Source organism: Eptatretus burgeri, chromosome 9 (genome assembly GCF_056783735.1).
Source record: "Eptatretus burgeri isolate ZD-2024b chromosome 9, Ebu_testis_v1, whole genome shotgun sequence".
NCBI classification, from domain to species: Eukaryota; Metazoa; Chordata; class Myxini; order Myxiniformes; family Myxinidae; genus Eptatretus; species Eptatretus burgeri.
Window position 1 is genome coordinate 45,865,840 of NC_140969.1, and position 17,604 is coordinate 45,883,443.

General features: G+C 46.4%; 1 protein-coding gene across 4 annotated transcripts in view; it reads left to right on the forward strand.

Moving 5' to 3' along the window:
• Window positions 1-17,129, forward strand: part of ZBTB11 (zinc finger and BTB domain containing 11) — a 49,793-nt gene extending 32,664 nt beyond the window's left edge. For 3 of the 4 annotated variants that reach the window (XM_085895010.1, XM_085895011.1, XM_085895012.1), the window contains 6 exons: window positions 184-298; window positions 4,693-4,842; window positions 5,616-5,791; window positions 7,258-7,490; window positions 12,842-12,910; window positions 16,624-17,129. In XM_085895010.1, coding sequence (XP_085751136.1) covers window positions 184-298; window positions 4,693-4,842; window positions 5,616-5,791; window positions 7,258-7,490; window positions 12,842-12,910; window positions 16,624-16,854 — 974 coding nt within the window. In that variant the 3' untranslated portion in view covers window positions 16,855-17,129. The remainder of the gene's footprint in view (window positions 1-183; window positions 299-4,692; window positions 4,843-5,615; window positions 5,792-7,257; window positions 7,491-12,841; window positions 12,911-16,623) is intronic. The other variant, XR_015061617.1, reaches the window with a different exon arrangement.
• The last annotated feature ends 475 nt before the right edge of the window (window positions 17,130-17,604 follow it).

Sequence of the window (17,604 nt, forward strand, 5' to 3'; positions counted from 1 at the left end):
GTTTAGAGTGTGGTATGAGGTCAGGTAGGTAGGAATTAAAATATAAATCGATTTAAGTAATCAAGAGGGAGGGAGGTGGAAGGAGGAAATTGTGTGTGTGTGTGTGTGTGTGTGTGTGTGTGTGTGTGTGTGTGTGTGTGTGTGTGTGTGTGTGTGTGTGTGTGTGTGTGTGCGCACGTACAGACAAGCCAAGATTCAAATGCTCTGAATGCGGCCATCTCTTCTTGTGTTCATCGAGTCTGAGCAAGCACAAACTGAGTCACCATCAGGCCACCGCTGTTCCACAAGCATGCTTACAGTAAGCTCGTCATGATCATTAGCATACAGCTTGTGGATGTGCAAGAAGCACTTTACTTGATATGTATTGTTACAGTTGTGGAAAGAAGGGAGAGGTGCTGATATATTTGGGCGTGTGTAATCATGATAAGTGCTGTTTAAGTGTCCCACATATTAAATGCCGGTTCAGTTGTGGGAAAGACTAGCGCCTTCATTGTGTTTCATTTTTATCTTTCAGTTGCACCACCATTTCTACACACCCTTTCCTAAAGTCGCATGGTGTCATGTTCAGATGGGCCTGAAGTTCCCGATATTGGAGGCTCCACCTTCATGGCTCAGGAAGGAAGGCAATGTCCTTTTGTTTTTGGTTTTTTTTTTTTGGAAAGAGGCAATACATGAGCTACTTTGCAACCTAAGTGGCTGCTTTGGTGAACTCCTGATGGAAAGTACATTTTTATTCTGAGCCGCATTGGGTGCCCTGTCTTTCTTGCTAGCTGGAGGAATCCTGGGAAGTTTTTGATTCCAAGATGACACGAAACCATTTTTCCCCTCTCTCCCGTGCGAGGAGTCTGACAATTGAGATATCAGATGCGTGTTGGTGATGCTCCCAGATGTGCCTGAGGCTGGGAGAGCACTGAAGAATAGAATTGCCCACCTCCTGCCTTAGTCAAGAGGATACCATGAAACTGCAAGCCAATCAGGACTGAACCAGAATCCTTTATTTCTCTTTCCTACACCTTATTTTCCATGCTGCTTTTTTATTTGTTATTTTAAATGTCTCCCGCTCTACCCTCCCTTAATCACATGTCTTAATGTGTAAATGTGTAGGCCTTCGTCGGATAGTTGTGTGGCCTCTCTTTGTGAAGGGGATATGTCATTTCAGTAAAATGTTATGTGCGTTTCATTTGTTTCTGCTGCTTGTGAATAATCATTTCATTAAAGCTTGAAATAAGGAAGCCATTGTTGCCACTGAACTCGTACCACAGAAAAGACCTGCACACGTAGGTAACTGACTCGACAGCATAAAAGGGGGTACCAAAGCTACCAAAGGGTGTCTTTGCTCCCATTTTCCCCTGTAAATTTGTGCAAGCTTCCAATACCGCTCAGGTAGCTTGCGGGCTGGACAGGACCCAGGGTCTCTGTCCTTGCATCCCCCTCACAAATGGTGCTGGGACTGTTGCACCTCGTGTCACTGAAAAGATTGACACTGTTGGAAAAAGATTGACTCAAACCTATTGAAAACGATTCCAAATGGAGTTGAGGCAGTTCTCCATGCAAAATGGGGTCACACTGATTATTGATTAAACATAAAGACAGATTTTATATATATATATATATATATATATATATATATATATATATATATATATATATATATATATATATATATATATATATATATATATATATATATATATATATATATATATATATATTTCCCAATTTATAATTGTTGTTATATCCTTAAGAGTTCATGGAAATCCCTTGGAAGTGTTTTTGGTTTCATATTTCAATGATTACCTCCACCATATAAGTGGACGGAGGTTGTTTTCACCCGTTTGTCTATTTGTTCTTTCTGTGAGCAGGATATCTAAAAACTTGTGGACAGATTCGGCCGAAACTTGGTGGGCAAGTTGGGTGTGTGACAAGGACGAACTGATTATATGTTGGTGAAGATCTGGATCCGGATTCCAGAATATTTTAAGTGATTCTTCAGCAATGAGAGAAAGGGCCAAAAACGATATGTTGCAAAATATCTCAAAACGTTTTGGACAGGTTATGATAAAACTTGGTGGACGATTTGGGTCGGTGATAAGCTGATTAGATTTTGGTGAAGATCTGACCGATCGGTGAGATACAAAACTTAAACTGCTCAACCTGGTGGAGGTATGCGCTCCAACGAGTGCCATTTTAGTTTATTTTGTTATCACTTCTCAATAAATAAATTTCCGACTGGACTCGTACTTTTGCACCCCACTGTATATACAGTGGCATGCAAAAGTATTCACCCCCCCCCCCCCCAAAGTTTTCACATTTTGATGCCACCTGAGCTTATTTCATGATTTCAAATCAAACTTGATGTATGGTGTCTTCACAAACTACTCCAAAGTGATAAAGCTAAAAAATGCAGAAAAAATGTGAATAAGTTTGATTAATAGAGAAAATCAGATTAATCTCAGTTGCATAAGTATTCAAACCCTTTGCCAAATTGATCCTAAATCACTTCAGGAACAAATTATTTTCTTGAAAGGTGACAAAATAAGTGTAATAGGTTTCACCTGTATGTAATCAGTGGTTTAACTTAAAAATTAAGCTCCCCCACTTATTTAAGGAGTTTTAAGGTACAACTCATTTTGTCAATCAACAAGGGAAACATGAAGACCAAGGAGCTTTCCAACGAAGTCAGACATAAAATGGTGGAGAAGCAGTGTTTCAGGAGAGGGTTATAGGAAGATTTCAGTCACTCATTATCCCTTTGAGTACGGTGAAATCCATCATTAAGAAGTGGAAGACTTATCATACCACCCAGACTACCCACATCAGATTGTCCATCCAAACTCAGCAACCGGGCAAGCAGGAAACTTGTTTGGGATGTCACTGTAAAATCAACAATGACTGAAATATCAGCAAGGCTCTAGCCGAAATGGATGTCAGTGTTCATCATTCAACAATATCCCATTTTGGGCTAGGTGTGGACTTCCCATCAACAGAGGCACATGTGTATCAGGTGTGCAAAAAGGTGAATTATGATCTTTTTGGCCAGTGTGTGCCAGCCATGGCTGCGCAGTGGGCTGTCGAGCCTGAAAGAAAAGGTGTACCTTTACTTTTATAGTGGCTGCCCTCATGGGCAGAACCCAAGAGGGAGAGTTCGAGGAGCCAACTAGAGAGTTGAGGAGAGTCAATGTGCAAGAGGACAAGAGAGAGTCCACGAGTGTGCACATGCGTGGAGATTGGAGAGTCTACCGTGAGGGTACCAAGGGAGGCTAGTTTGGAGAAAGGGGATGCAGACCTCGCTTGGAGGAGAATACTCATGTGCAAGGAGGAAAAAGGGAACTACATGGCCTAGTGGAAGGCCTGGCCTACCCATCGCTGGCCCTGAATCGTTACTGCCTCTTGTCTCCCGTGTGGTCTCTAAAGCGGACACCATCGAGTGTCGCGTTCAGCCTGCACATTGTAGAGAAAAGGGAAATCCTGCCTGCATTATTGTTGTTTGGGAAAGTGTGACCTGTTGGCGCCGAGTGCGTACTGTTTGAGCTTTTATTTCGAGTCATTGTACATAAGTTTGCATAATCCCTTTCTCCATTGTGTGTGTCTTTTTGACTTGCTTGGTTTGTTCTGTTATTATAGCATCTTGTCGACCCTCTTCTTTGTACTTTTCATTATATAAACAAGAAGAGCATTTGGTGGAGCGCATACCTCCGCCACACAATGCCTGAGCTTATCAGGCCCAATAATTTTTTGAAATACCATTCCATGTATCGTTTTCGGTCCTATCTCTCAATGGTGAAGAATCACTTTGAAAACTAAATAATTCTCGTATCCAGATCCAGTTTCGGATCTTCACTAAAATCTAATCAGTTTGTCGTTGTCACACACCCAACCGACCCACAAAATTTCATCCAAATCTGTCCACAACTTTTTGAGATATCCTGCACACAAACAGACAGACAGGGGTGAAAACAACCTCCTTCCACCTTCAGTGGCAGAGGTAATAAGACCGCTGAAGGAGGAGGATAATTTGTTGAGAGGTGAAGACTGCCATATTTTTGTGAATTAGGCCACAAGATAAAACAAACTAGCACTTGTTTCCCATTACTTTATAATTTATGGAAAAAAATTAATAAATGGATGGATATTCCTTTTTTTATTTGCCATAATACAGGATTACCTTTTTTGTAGGATATGCTATATTCTGCAATTTTAAAATTATTTATTTACAAAGTTTCTTATTTATTTACTTACCAGGCTTTTATTAATATAAAGCAACATGAAGACCACACGCCAACCTCTACTAATGAAAATCGGAAAAGCTTCGCTCATGCTGAATTTGAGAAATACTGAATCTGGTTACTTAAAAAGGAACACTTTTATAAAGCCATTGTATTGGCAACACGTGGTAATGTTACTATTGTATGTGTAAGGCAGTCACGTGCCATAACTGTTTAACGATGTACACATCAATTGGGCCATCTATTAGTTATTTGATTGTTCATTCATTTGTTTAATTCAAATCTTCCAACCTTTTAAGTTTCCTTGTTTGTATTCCTGTAGAATGATACACTGGTGGGTTGTTGACCAAATAACAGCCAAATTAACAATAAGTGGATATGATACTTTATCAAATCATATTTGCTTTGAATAATGGGAAACTTTGAGTTATTGTCAACATTGGTTTACTTTATACCAATCTTGCAGACATGATGCTGTCATTAATGATCAAAAGTATCCAATGCAGAATCCTGGTGGTGCAAAACCTTTTGTTTGCAAGATTTGTGGCAAAGGTTACAGCTGGAAAAAGGATTTCTATTCACATATGGCATCCCACTCCATCACACAGCCCTTCAGGTATGCATTTTTCAATCTCTCCTGTTCCTGTCATTGATGGACTCCTATTGGTGTGTTTTCACACCATTTACATTTATTATCATGTATTACACCGATTGTAATAAGGAGTCGGTAATCTATCACTTTTGAGACAAAAATGGCTGGCAGGATGGCTTGGAGGCAAGTATACTCACCTCTGAGTTGTCTAGCTTGGGTTTGAATCTCAGTCCAGCTCTAAATTGTCATTCTGGTGTTTCGCAGGCAGGGTGAGTTATTATTGTATGCGTCATCCCTCAGAAGGTTGTTAAACTGGGCATCCCTTGTGATAGCATTAGTTGGTGAACGTTAAATATCCCACGATGTCGTTCGCAAAGAGTAAGCAAGCTATTGCCACCATACTGGCTAAATTCCAATTTATTGCTCTAACCTCCAGGGAGTGGGGTGGGGGGGGGGGGACACTTCATCGGTGGAACAGCTGCCCACCCCCCAGCAAAAAAATTGATGCAAGCTTGCAGCCATTTGCTCCATACAAAAGAAGAAGAGCAAAATGATGGGTGTTGTATCTTTTTAGAGTTGTGTGTGTGTGTGTGTGTGTGTGTGTGTGTGTGTGTGTGTGTGTGTGTGTGTGTGTGTGTGTGTGTGTGTGTGTGTGTGTGTGTGTGTGTGTGTGTTTTAAGATTATGACAAGATGAAGAAGAAATTATGAAAAAATACTTGAGATAATTGATATTTTATTTATTTATTTATACATTTTTTTTGTGATCCAAATGTCTAAGGTGTGCTTGCACCTACAGGTGTCTTGAATGTGGCCATGAGTTCTTCCAAAAGGCACTGTTTCACCGCCATTTGCGGAATGCCAAACACAAAAAGCGTGGCAGACCACCAAACCCAAGAATCTTATACTGCAACATCTGCCAGAAAAGTTTCCCTTATGCTCGCGAGTTTATCCGGCACTTCAACAACCACACAGGTTTTACTCAAGTCAAAATCATTGTGACATCTTGACTGTAGCTTTTCTGGTCTTCCTATCAACCCCTACTATTGTGTACTTCATCAAATAGCCTTTTTAAAAGGCTGCACTTAAAAAATGAACCAAAAAAAACTTATTTTTTTTTTGTACCCTGCAAATAACTCATTCAGTGCTTATTTTCCTTCTTGATATGTTTTCAGTTTATCTGCACATTTCACCTCAGCTGGTTTTTTGACCGCTTCGGATTGTAGCCATTACCTTTGAGTGATTGGTTTCCCAAGTGATGAACTGCAGTGGACTGTTTTAAACCGCACTACACCCGAAGTTCTGTTTTATTCGGAGCAGCTATAAGCAAACCCATGTTCGTTGTTTCTTCCATTCTTAAATTGTATTAGCATGCAGAGTGATAGAAAATGAAGAGGAAAAAAAAGATTACACCAAATTGAGTTTTTTTCCAGACAGAATTTGATAGTTAAGTTGGAGGCCACATATATACCGAAGGCAACATTTTGATAAAGTACCTTTAGTGCAATTATTGAAACTGTGAAGTACTAAAGTCATGATATAAGGATTCCGTTTCACACACACACACACACACACACACACACACACACACACACACACACACACACACACACACACACACACACACACACACACACACACACACACACACACACACACACACACACACACACACACACACACACACACACACACACACACACACACACACACACACACACACACACACACACACACACACACACACACACACACACACACACATACACACATACACACATACACACATACACACATACACACATACACACATACACACATACACACATACACACATACACACATACACACATACACACATACACACATACACACATACACACATACACACATACACACACACCTGTAAAAGTCTAAAACATTTTGTATTTTTCCACTCTGATGTACAACGAAACAAAACCTCTGTGTTCACTGCAAATAAAAACATGAAAGTTCTGTACAGACAGACAGACAGAGACCCAAACACAATACCCTCTCCTTCAAGGGTAATAACTACATATATATGAGGGTTTATTGTATATCATTTTTGGCCTAATCTCTCAATGATGAAGAATCACTTCAGAAATTATCGTGTCTGGATCTTCACTAAAATCTCATCAATTTGTCCTCGTCACACACCCAACCTGTTAACCAAGTTTCGACCGAATCCGTGTACAACTTTGAGATGTCCTGCTCACAAACAAATAAACAGAGGTGAATACATAACCTCTGTCCACCTTTGGTTACAGAGGTAATAAACACTGCTTGGCTTCCCTACAGACCTTTACCAGTATTTAAGGGAAATTAACGATGAAGTAGATCAGTTTTAGCTAATTACAGGTGGACTTGCTGCATGTTTTGATGTCCTTTTTTATTGTTCTTGTTCATATTTGTGCATACAGGAATTAAGCCATTCTCGTGCATCACTTGTGGGCTTACATGGGCAGACTCGCGCTCCCTCAAACGCCATGTGCGTATGCATACTGGTGAGCGCCCATACATATGCCCAATGTGTGACCGCTCATATCTGGATGCGAGAACACTGCGTACACATCTGGCACGTGCTCACGGTCAAGCACCGGCCTCTGTGCACCTGCAAAATGATTCCCTACCTTTCCCAAACACCGGCACACAGGTAAGGGGATTAATGAAAGTTTCTAGTTCAGAACCTTAATGAATATGGCAGACCTATAATAAAGTTTGGTAAATTTAAAGGAATGAATAATTTTTTTTATATGCATGAAATAGTTCATTTTAAGATTTTGCAGTGTTGAATTTAAAAGGTATAGACTATAGACAACATAGAGGACACCATTTTGTTTTTTTTAACCATAAAGCTGTTCCTCACAACAATTCTAATCATTTAAACAGCAATGATTATTCCGAAAGTATAATTTTTAAAACGGGGAGAGGGGGAGAGGAGAGGACGGAGGTGAGGAGAGTACGGAGGTAGGGGGAGAGGAGAGGACGGAGGTAGGGCGAGAGGGGGGAGAGGAGAGGACGGAGGTAGAGAGAGGGGGGAGAGGACGGAGGTAGAGCGAGAGGGGGAGAGGAGAGGACGGAGGTAGGGCGAGAGGGGGGAGGAGAGGATGGAGGTAGAGCAAGAGGGGAAGAGGAGAGGACGGAGGTAGGGCGAGAGGGGGAGAGGAGAGGAGAGGACGGAGGTAGGGTGAGAGGGAGAGGAGAGGACGAAGGTGGGAAGAGAGAGGGAGAGGAGAGGACGGAGGTAGGGCGAGAAGGGGGAGAGGAGAGGAAGGAGGTAGGGCGAGAGGGGGAGAGGAGAGGATGGAGGTAGGGCGAGAGGGGGGAGAGGAGAGGACGGAGGTAGAGAGAGGGGGAGAGGAGAGGACGGAGGTAGGGAGAGAGGGGGAGAGGAGAGGACGGAGGTAGGGAGAGAGGGGGAGAGGAGAGGACGAAGGTAGGGCGAGAGGGGGAGAGGAGAGGACGGAGGTAGGGAGAGGGGGAGAGGACGGAGGTAGAGCGAGAGGGGGAGAGGAGAGGACGGAGGTAGGGCGAGAGGGGGGGAGGAGAGGATGGAGGTAGAGCAAGAGGGGAAGAGGAGAGGACGGAGGTAGGGTGAGAGGGAGATGAGATGACGAAGGTGGGAAGAGAGAGAGAGAGAGGAGAGAGGAGAGGACGGAGGTAGGGCGAGAAGGGGGAGAGGAGAGGAAGGAGGAAGGAGGAAGGGGGAGAGGAGAGGAAGGAGGTAGGGCGAGAGGGGGAGAGGAGAGGACGGAGGTAGGGCGAGAGGGGGAGGAGAGGACGGAGGTAGGGCGAGAGGGGGAGGAGAGGACGGAGGTAGGGCGAGAGGGGGAGGAGAGGACGGAGGTAGGGCGAGAGGGGGAGGAGAGGACGGAGGTAGGGCGAGAGGGGGAGGAGAGGACGGAGGTAGGGCGAGAGGGGGAGGAGAGGACGGAGGTAGGGCGAGAGGGGGAGGAGAGGACGAAGGTAGGGCGAGAGGGGGAGGAGAGGACGGAGGTAGGGCGAGAGGGGGAGGAGAGGACGGAGGTAGGGCGAGAGGGGGAGGAGAGGACGGAGGTAGGGCGAGAGGGGGGAGAGGAGAGGACGGAAGTAGGACGAGAGGGGGGAGAGGAGAGGACGGAGGTAGGGCGAGAGGGGGGGGAGAGGAGAGGACGGAGGTAGGGCGAGAGGGGGGAGAGGAGAGGACGGAGGTAGGGAGAGAGAGGGGGAGAGGAGAGGACGGAGGTTGGGCGAGGGAGAGGAGAGGACGGAGGTTGGGCAAGAGAGGGAGAGGAGAGGACGGAGGTGGGGAGAGAGAGGGAGAGGAGAGGACGGAGGTGGGGAGAGAGAGGGAGAGGAGAGGACGGAGGTGGGGAGAGAGAGGGAGAGGAGAGGACGGAGGTGGGGAGAGAGAGGGAGAGGAGAGGACGGAGGTGGGGAGAGAGAGGGAGAGGAGAGGACGGAGGTGGGGAGAGAGAGGGAGAGGAGAGGACGGAGGTGGGGAGAGAGAGGGAGAGGAGAGGACGGAGGTGGGGAGAGAGAGGGAGAGGAGAGGACGGAGGTGGGGAGAGAGAGGGAGAGGAGAGGACGGAGGTGGGGAGAGAGAGGGAGAGGAGAGGACGGAGGTGGGGAGAGAGAGGGAGAGGAGAGGACGGAGGTGGGGAGAGAGAGGGAGAGGAGAGGACGGAGGTGGGGAGAGAGAGGGAGAGGAGAGGACGGAGGTGGGGAGAGAGAGGGAGAGGAGAGGACGGAGGTGGGGAGAGAGAGGGAGAGGAGAGGACGGAGGTGGGGAGAGAGAGGGAGAGGAGAGGACGGAGGTGGGGAGAGAGAGGGAGAGGAGAGGACGGAGGTGGGGAGAGAGAGGGAGAGGAGAGGACGGAGGTGGGGAGAGAGAGGGAGAGGAGAGGACGGAGGTGGGGAGAGAGAGGGAGAGGAGAGGGCGGGGGGGGGGAGAGAGAGAGAGGGAGAGGAGAGGACGGAGGTGGGGAGAGAGAGAGAGGGAGAGGAGAGGACGGAGGTGGGGAGAGAGAGAGAGGGAGAGGAGAGGACGGAGGTGGGGAGAGAGAGAGAGGGAGAGGAGAGGACGGAGGTGGGGAGAGAGAGAGAGGGAGAGGAGAGGACGGAGGTGGGGAGAGAGAGAGGGAGAGAGAGAGGACGGAGGTGGGGAGAGAGAGAGGGAGAGGAGAGGACGGAGGTGGGGAGAGAGAGAGAGGGAGAGGAGAGGACGGAGGTGGGGAGAGAGAGAGAGGGAGAGGAGAGGACGGAGGTGGAGAGAGAGAGAGAGAGAGAGAGAGGGAGAGGAGAGGACGGAGGTGGGGAGAGAGAGAGAGAGAGAGAGGGAGAGGAGAGGACGGAGGTGGGGAGAGAGAGCGAGAGAGGGAGAGGAGAGGACCGAGGTGGCGAGAGAGAGAGAGGGAGAGGGAGAGGACGGAGGTGGAGAGAGAGAGAGAGAGAGAGAGGGAGAGGAGAGGACGGAGGTGGGGAGAGAGAGAGAGAGAGGGAGAGGAGAGGGCGGAGGTGGGGAGAGAGAGAGAGAGAGGGAGAGGAGAGGGCGGAGGTGGGGAGAGAGAGAGAGAGAGGGAGAGGAGAGGACGGAGGTGGGGAGAGAGAGAGAGGGAGAGGAGAGGACGGAGGTGGGGAGAGAGAGAGAGGGAGAGGAGAGGACGGAGGTGGGGAGAGAGAGAGAGGGAGAGGAGAGGACGGAGGTGGGAGAGAGAGAGAGAGAGAGAGAGAGGGGAGGAGAGGACGGAGGTGGGGAGAGAGAGAGAGAGGGGAGGAGAGGACGGAGGTGGGGAGAGAGAGAGAGAGAGAGAGAGAGAGAGAGGGAGAGGAGACGGAGGTGGGGAGAGAGAGAGAGGGAGAGGAGAGGACGGAGGTGGGGAGGGAGAGAGGAGAGGACGGAGGTGGGGAGAGAGAGAGAGGGAGAGGAGAGGACGGAGGTGGGGAGAGAGAGAGGGAGAGGAGAGGACGGAGGTGGGGAGAGAGAGAGAGGGAGAGGAGAGGACGGAGGTGGGGAGAGAGAGAGAGGGAGAGGAGAGGACGGAGGTGGGGAGAGAGTGGAGAGGAGAGGACGGAGGTGGGGAGAGAGAGGGAGAGGAGAGGACGGAGGTGGGGAGAGAGAGAGAGGGTGAGGAGAGGACGGAGGTGGGGAGTGAGAGGGAGAGGAGAGGACGGAGGTGGGGAGAGAGAGGGAGAGGAGAGGACGGAGGTGGGGAGAGAGAGGGAGAGGAGAGGACGGAGGTGGGGAGGGGAGAGGGAGAGGAGAGGACGGAGGTGGGGAGGGGAGAGGAGAGGACTGAGGTAGTGGAGATGAAGCTTGGAAGGGGTAAAGAGTGGCTGGGTGGGGGGGAGCGATTCCTCACCAAATGTTGCTATGCACTGCAGGAAGGAGGGGTGCGATGAGGAGGTGAGGGAGAGAGAGTGTGAGAGTGAAGATGGGGGGGGGTAGGAAAAAATATACCCATCAGAGATGGGGAATCCCCCGCCATTGAAACATTTTTTTCTCGATGGCCGCCCCAGTCGGCCATCTTGGATCCGGCCACGCCCAAAATCAATAGGGTTCTTCCTTTTCAGGTGTTACATGTGTGACCCAAATTTCAAATCGATATGGCGAACAGTTTATGAGTTATGGCACTCGCAGCTATAAATGTTGACTCCCAGCCAGCGGGACGGACGGATGGACGGACGGACGGACGACCCGGATGACAACAATATCCCCCTTCCGCCACGCGGCGGGGGATAAAAAAAACGAGAGAGAGAAAGGTGAGTTGTGAAGGTGCGGTTAGCAAAGAGAATGATATGTTGTGCTTAATGACCACACACACACACACACACACACACACACACACACACACCCACACCCACACACACACCCACACACACACACACACACACACACACACACACACACACACACACACACACACACACACACACACACACCTCATGGCAGAACAGCTGTACACACTGACACAACAGATTTTGTAAAATAATCCGCTGGCACATCTGCAAAAACTTTGATATCCCTGTTCCAGAGAATTGGTGGGAACATGATCCAAAAGCAATCGCTGAAAACATGGAAGCCACTCACGTACGACCTTATGATCCCATCAGGCATAAACATCGTAAACGAAGCATTGTGACCAGATATCATACTTGGGTACAAAACGAGAAGAAGGCATTACTAATTGAGGTGTTGATACCAGTGATTTTGGACTCAACAATGCAGAAATCTTCACATTGAACGTCAAGTTGGAATGAATGAATGTTTCTGTACTTTCCACATGGAGTATCGCTTCATCATCATAAGTGAAATCGCTCAAGAAAATTTACTGTTCAACACATTTTGTATTTGCTTGAGTGGCAGCAGTTGGTGTTGCATGTGAGCATGCTCAAGATCGCTCGCCAATTTGTGCCCATTCTTGAACTTGAGGCATCATTTAAACGCTATGAAAAGCATGCGTCACCATATTGTGCAAGCAGTTTGTTGTGAATTTCAGTTACTTTGAAGTTTTCCTTCACAAGGAACAGACCTCTGTGACACAGCAAATGGGATGTTGGCTACCATCTTCATCTCATCCAGAAAGCTTTGACCAGCAGTGATGTGACTTCCTGCTCAACTTGCTCAGGGTTGACCTTATTATTGTGCAATATTTCAGCAATGAACTAATATTTGGGCATCTACAATATACAGTCGTAAAGCTTGAGCCACCCTTGTACAAAATATTTTGTCGCTTGGTCTATTGTTCGTATCTTTTTCCAAGAACGTTTTGAACTCCCTATGGACAACAATATTATATTCGATGTTATTTATTTTAAAATCACTGCACATTATGCGTTTTAGAACTATCTGTATGATGATGTTGCATTTGCATCTACTAAACGTGATCTTTGCACTTTCATCTGAGGGAGGAGGAGCAGAGTAATGGCATTTGAACTCATTCATCACTGGAAAGTGGATGGGAACAAAAGTAATGCATTGACTTCCTGAAATGGTGAATACATTTTTTTTTTCCTCCCAACCAGGTGAACCATGACTTGCATATCGAGGAAGGACAAGGGGGAACAGTTACCATGTCATTACAATGGACAGAGGTAATGCAACTCAAATAATTAACGGAGAAGCAGCAAAGCACCATTTGTAAAAACTGTCAAGAATTTCAGTTATCTTCAGACAATGAAATTTTTGAGAGAACAACAAAAAAAGTTATTTTAAATTTTAATTGCAATCACGTGGTAAAAGCGCAATCACTTACAAATAACGAAGCCCTTTGATGTTTGCAATAATTATTTTGCCACTAATTGTTTTTGACAAAACGTTTCAATGGATATTTGCCCTTATAGCAGAAGACTAAAGATTGTACTTTACCTTTTAAACAATATATTGTCATAGTTGAGAAGAGTAAGAGGAATATAGTATAGATGAGCAGGGGTGCCTGGCATTGCCCGGTGCTGTTCAAATCCTGTTGGCATTTTGAAGGAATCAAATTTTTTTGTTTGAGGGAGCCAAAAACACTTCCCTACACCCATGAAGGAATAGTGTCAGGAATCATTTAATATTATCTTTGATGTAGCTACAAAGGCTTAGGCACTATAGAGAGATTAAAAAAAAACACTTTGCCAAAAACACTCCTTGCCTGATGAACCTCTGAAAGTTTTATGAAGATCCGAACTAACCAGAAGTGTGCAGCAAATGTCGCTGCATGTGCGAGCATGGATGCATGCATGTAGGCAGGCCTTTGCCAGGTAGATAGCATGGGTTTTAAATTCTCACACCCGGTTTTATGTTGAACCCAGTGATTAAAAAGAAAATGTTACTGTCTGGACATATTTTACACCCTTCTCTTCCCCTCCCCTCATGCTGCTTTCTCTCCCCCCCTCTCCTCATGCTTACCTCCTCCAAAACCACCTCTCCACCCCCATGGACATCTCCAGGCGGTCTCTGTGTGCTGTATAAATGTGTTGTCTTAACATACCCCATTTTGTTCAACCTTGTTCTTACCCCCCTCCTCCCCCCTTTCTCCTCAAGTCCCCCTACCAAACGCAAGTCCAGAACCTCCTTCCCTCACGCTTACCTCCTCCCAAACCCCTCCACTCCTTTCCCAGCTCCTGCATCTTCCTCACTCCCACCACCCCCCCCATTCCTGAGTGTATAGGAAGGTGAGGTGTCACTCACCTCCCACCCCTCCTTGATCCTGTCTCTCTCTCTCTCTCTCTCTCTCTCTCTCTCTCTCTCTCTCTCTCTCTCTCTCTCTCTCTCTCTCTCTCTCTCTCTCTCTCTCTCTCTCTCTCTCTCTCTCTCTCTCTCTCTTCCTCTCTCCCTCTCTCTTCCTCTCTCTCTCTCTCTTCTCTCTCTCTCTCTTTCTCTCTCTCTCCTCTCTCTCCCCTCTCTCTCCCCTCTCTCTCCCCTCTCTCTCCCTCTCTCTCCCCTCTCTCTCCCCTCTCTCTCCCCTCTCTCTCCCCTCTCTCTCCCCTCTCTCTCCCCTCTCTCTCCCTCTCTCTCTCTCCTCTCTCTCCCCTCTCTCTCCCCTCTCTCTCCCTCTCTCTCCCCTCTCTCTCCCCTCTCTCTCCCTCTCTCTCCCCTCTCTCTCCCTCTCTCTCCCTCTCTCTCCTCTCTCTCCCTCTCTCTCCCTCTCTCTCCCTCTCTCTCCCTCTCTCTCCCTCTCTCTCCCTCTCTCTCCCCTCTCTCTCCCTCTCTCTCTCTCTCTCTCTCTCTCTCTCCCCTCTCTCTCCCCTCTCTCTCCCTCTCTCTCCCCTCTCTCTCCCCTCTCTCTCTCCTCTCTCTCTCCTCTCTCTCTCTCCCCCCACCCCCCCCCTCAATATTCCCATCAGCGAAGCGATGGGTTGTATTTACTAGTATCAAACTCAATGGTTTTCATAGAATACTTACTCTGTGCAGCCTTAAGAACTGGGTGATTTTTTTTAAAAGTTGTTTTCTTTGGTCCAATATGGTGCCAGACCAGTAGTGACTGATGAGTCATTTTTATCAAACTCTATTCCCCATGGGTGCTTGATCAATTAGTTAAAGTTTTGCATTGATCGGTTAGCAGTTTCAACATTTGCAGATAATTTTGTTTCCATACACAGACCGGATCAAACATTGTACGTGTTGAATTGTGTCATAATGAAGAAAGTGATGATATCATCATTAACACATCTTATTCCCCATATAGAGTACTTGACAATGAGCCATGTGTAATTTTTTTTTTCCTTGGATTGGTTTCAGAGATAAAAAGGTGCAAAGTTTTTCGGGTTTTCCAAAATGATGCCTGTGACATACGACATCATAATTATGCCTAAAAAACTCTACAGGAGGAGGCGCAGCACACCTATTTGGAAAATTTTGTGTCAATCAGACGAAAGGTTGCTGAGAAAATGAATTTTTTTAATGCATGCACGCACGTACGGCACACCGATGCAACCGATCGCTTAACCCCGCTTTTCGCTTCGCGAGCACGGTAATAAAAGAACATCTTGTCTTGAGGACATTGAGTCTGAGTGTGGATTGGCACAACCAATAGAATACGGCTAGGAATCTACAATAATAAGTGTAAATTAGTCAGTGTGTGCATGTGTCCTCCATAACTCCAAAACCATGAAAGCTGCTCACCTTCATTTTCATTCCTCTTTTTCCCCACCTTTGGAATAAACTCCCACACTCTCTTCAATCCCACTCTTCCCTCCAGGTCTTCAAAACAGCTGTTCACTACTATCTCTTATCTTCCCCCACCCAAAACCACGATCTTTACTACCCGGAAAAATCCACCCCAAACCCACCTCCTTCAAATTCCCTGCTTTCCTTCCTGAAAGTCCCTGTCGTGTAAGGACCTGAAAGTCCCTGTAGTGTCCATCTTGTTTACCCCATCCCTCTCCCTTACACAGATCTCATGTCTCTGTTCCCCACTCTTTTTTTCCTTCCCTCTCCCACCTCTCTCCTCACTCCCCCCCCCTCTCTCTCTCCCTTCCCTCCCTCCCCTCCCTTCTTCTTTCTCCTCCCTTCTTCTTTCTCCTCCCCTCCCCTTGATATTGCTGTCAGCAAAGTGACAGGTTGTATTTGCTTGTATTAAATAAAATAACATCTTGCTCTAGGGGCATTCAGTGTGACTGGATTGGCCCAACTATTAGAATCGACCAAGGTGTAGCAGCAGATTTCACTTTCACTGAAGGTCATCAATTAACTCGCTGTGGTTTAACCAACAATGTAATAATGAAATAGCAATTCTCCTGTTACTACATCAGGTTCCAGAAGCTTCGAGTCCAAGTACTAATAACTTTCAGCTGGGATTTGAACCTATAACCTTTGGGATGCCAGTTTTATGTTCTTCCCATTAGGAATTATTCTTACCACCTGACAACTTAAAGTGCTAGCCAAAGCAGAGAAGTGTCACACATTATGGTAAGAGTATTTTTTGCCTTTTTAGCCACGTCGCGTTGCGAACACTGGCTCTAAGAGAGCTCCGCGTTGTTGTTGTTGGTGTTCTTCTTCTTCTGGTGAAGACAAAACTTTTCTGGGGGTGAGAATAGGGAGTGAAGCAGGCAGGGAGGCTACATGGAGGTACCGGATGCCCTGAGGGCACCTGATGCCCTGGAGGCACCCGATGCCCTGGAGGGCATCACACATTACACATCAAAGTGCTCTGAAGTCACCTGATGCCCTGGGGGTACCTGATGCCCTGGAGGCACTCGATGCCCTGGAAGCTAGCATAGCAAGGAGATTGACTGGTGGAATGACGCGGCTCTTGGACACATTTGACCTTGTTAATTAATGTCTCTATCTGCTTTTGAACCTCACCTTCTCGTTTATACAGCCTCCATGCACACAATCCAGCACAGATACAGCGATGGGAGAGGACTCTTCTCTCCTTGTGGTCCCTGTTGAAAGACCTAATACAATTGTCCCTCTCACTGAGGCAGGCATGATTGAGGTTGTGAATGTGGTTTTGGCTCATTCAGTTCGACCAAGTAGGAATACAAAGCCAGAGGAGAACAAGCATGAACGTGAACAATCGAGTGAGTATCAGACTGAAGAACAAACGTAACAGGCTGTTTATTCTTGAAAAATTAACAAAATCTCACTTTCTGCATCATGTTACATTTTTAATACAGTTTTCAGCAAATGAATAAATGATCCATGATTTTCTGAAAGATCATCACATTTTAATGAAGATTAAGTGCAGCTGTCAATAAAACTTTTCCTTTGTTTGACATTCAACTCTCTGACTCCCTTCCTTCTTGTAAGATCTCCAGCCATTACACTTTTGAGACCTTAAAGTGAAACACTCATAAACATTAAAAAACAAAGAAATATTCCTGATCATTGGTTGTTTTTATTACCTCCGCCTCTGTCGGTGAAAAGAGGTTATGTTTTCACCCCTCTCTGTTTGTTACTTGCAAAATCGAAAATTTTTCAAGTATTCTGTTGGGTGGTCGCTAGACGACCGTTATTCTCAGGTTTTCTGTCTGTCTGTATGTAATGGACAGCTCTGGAGGCCAGAGGAGTCAACCAATTTTGATGAAACTTGACTGGTAAGTTCATACCAGGATCTAGTTGTATGCTTTTGAGTACCGTTGCTATGGGCACCACCGTTGCCTAGCAACGGGACTTTGAAATTTTTGAAAAAATCCGAAAATATTTTTATATGTATTTTTTTAAGATCAAAAATCGGCTTCCGCGCTTTTATGCGCACTATAATCAACCTCTTTATCAAAAAATTTCAGCCCGATCCGTCAAAAACTGTATGACTAGTACGCAATTATGTAGCGACCACCCATGTCGCCTACCAGCTTGT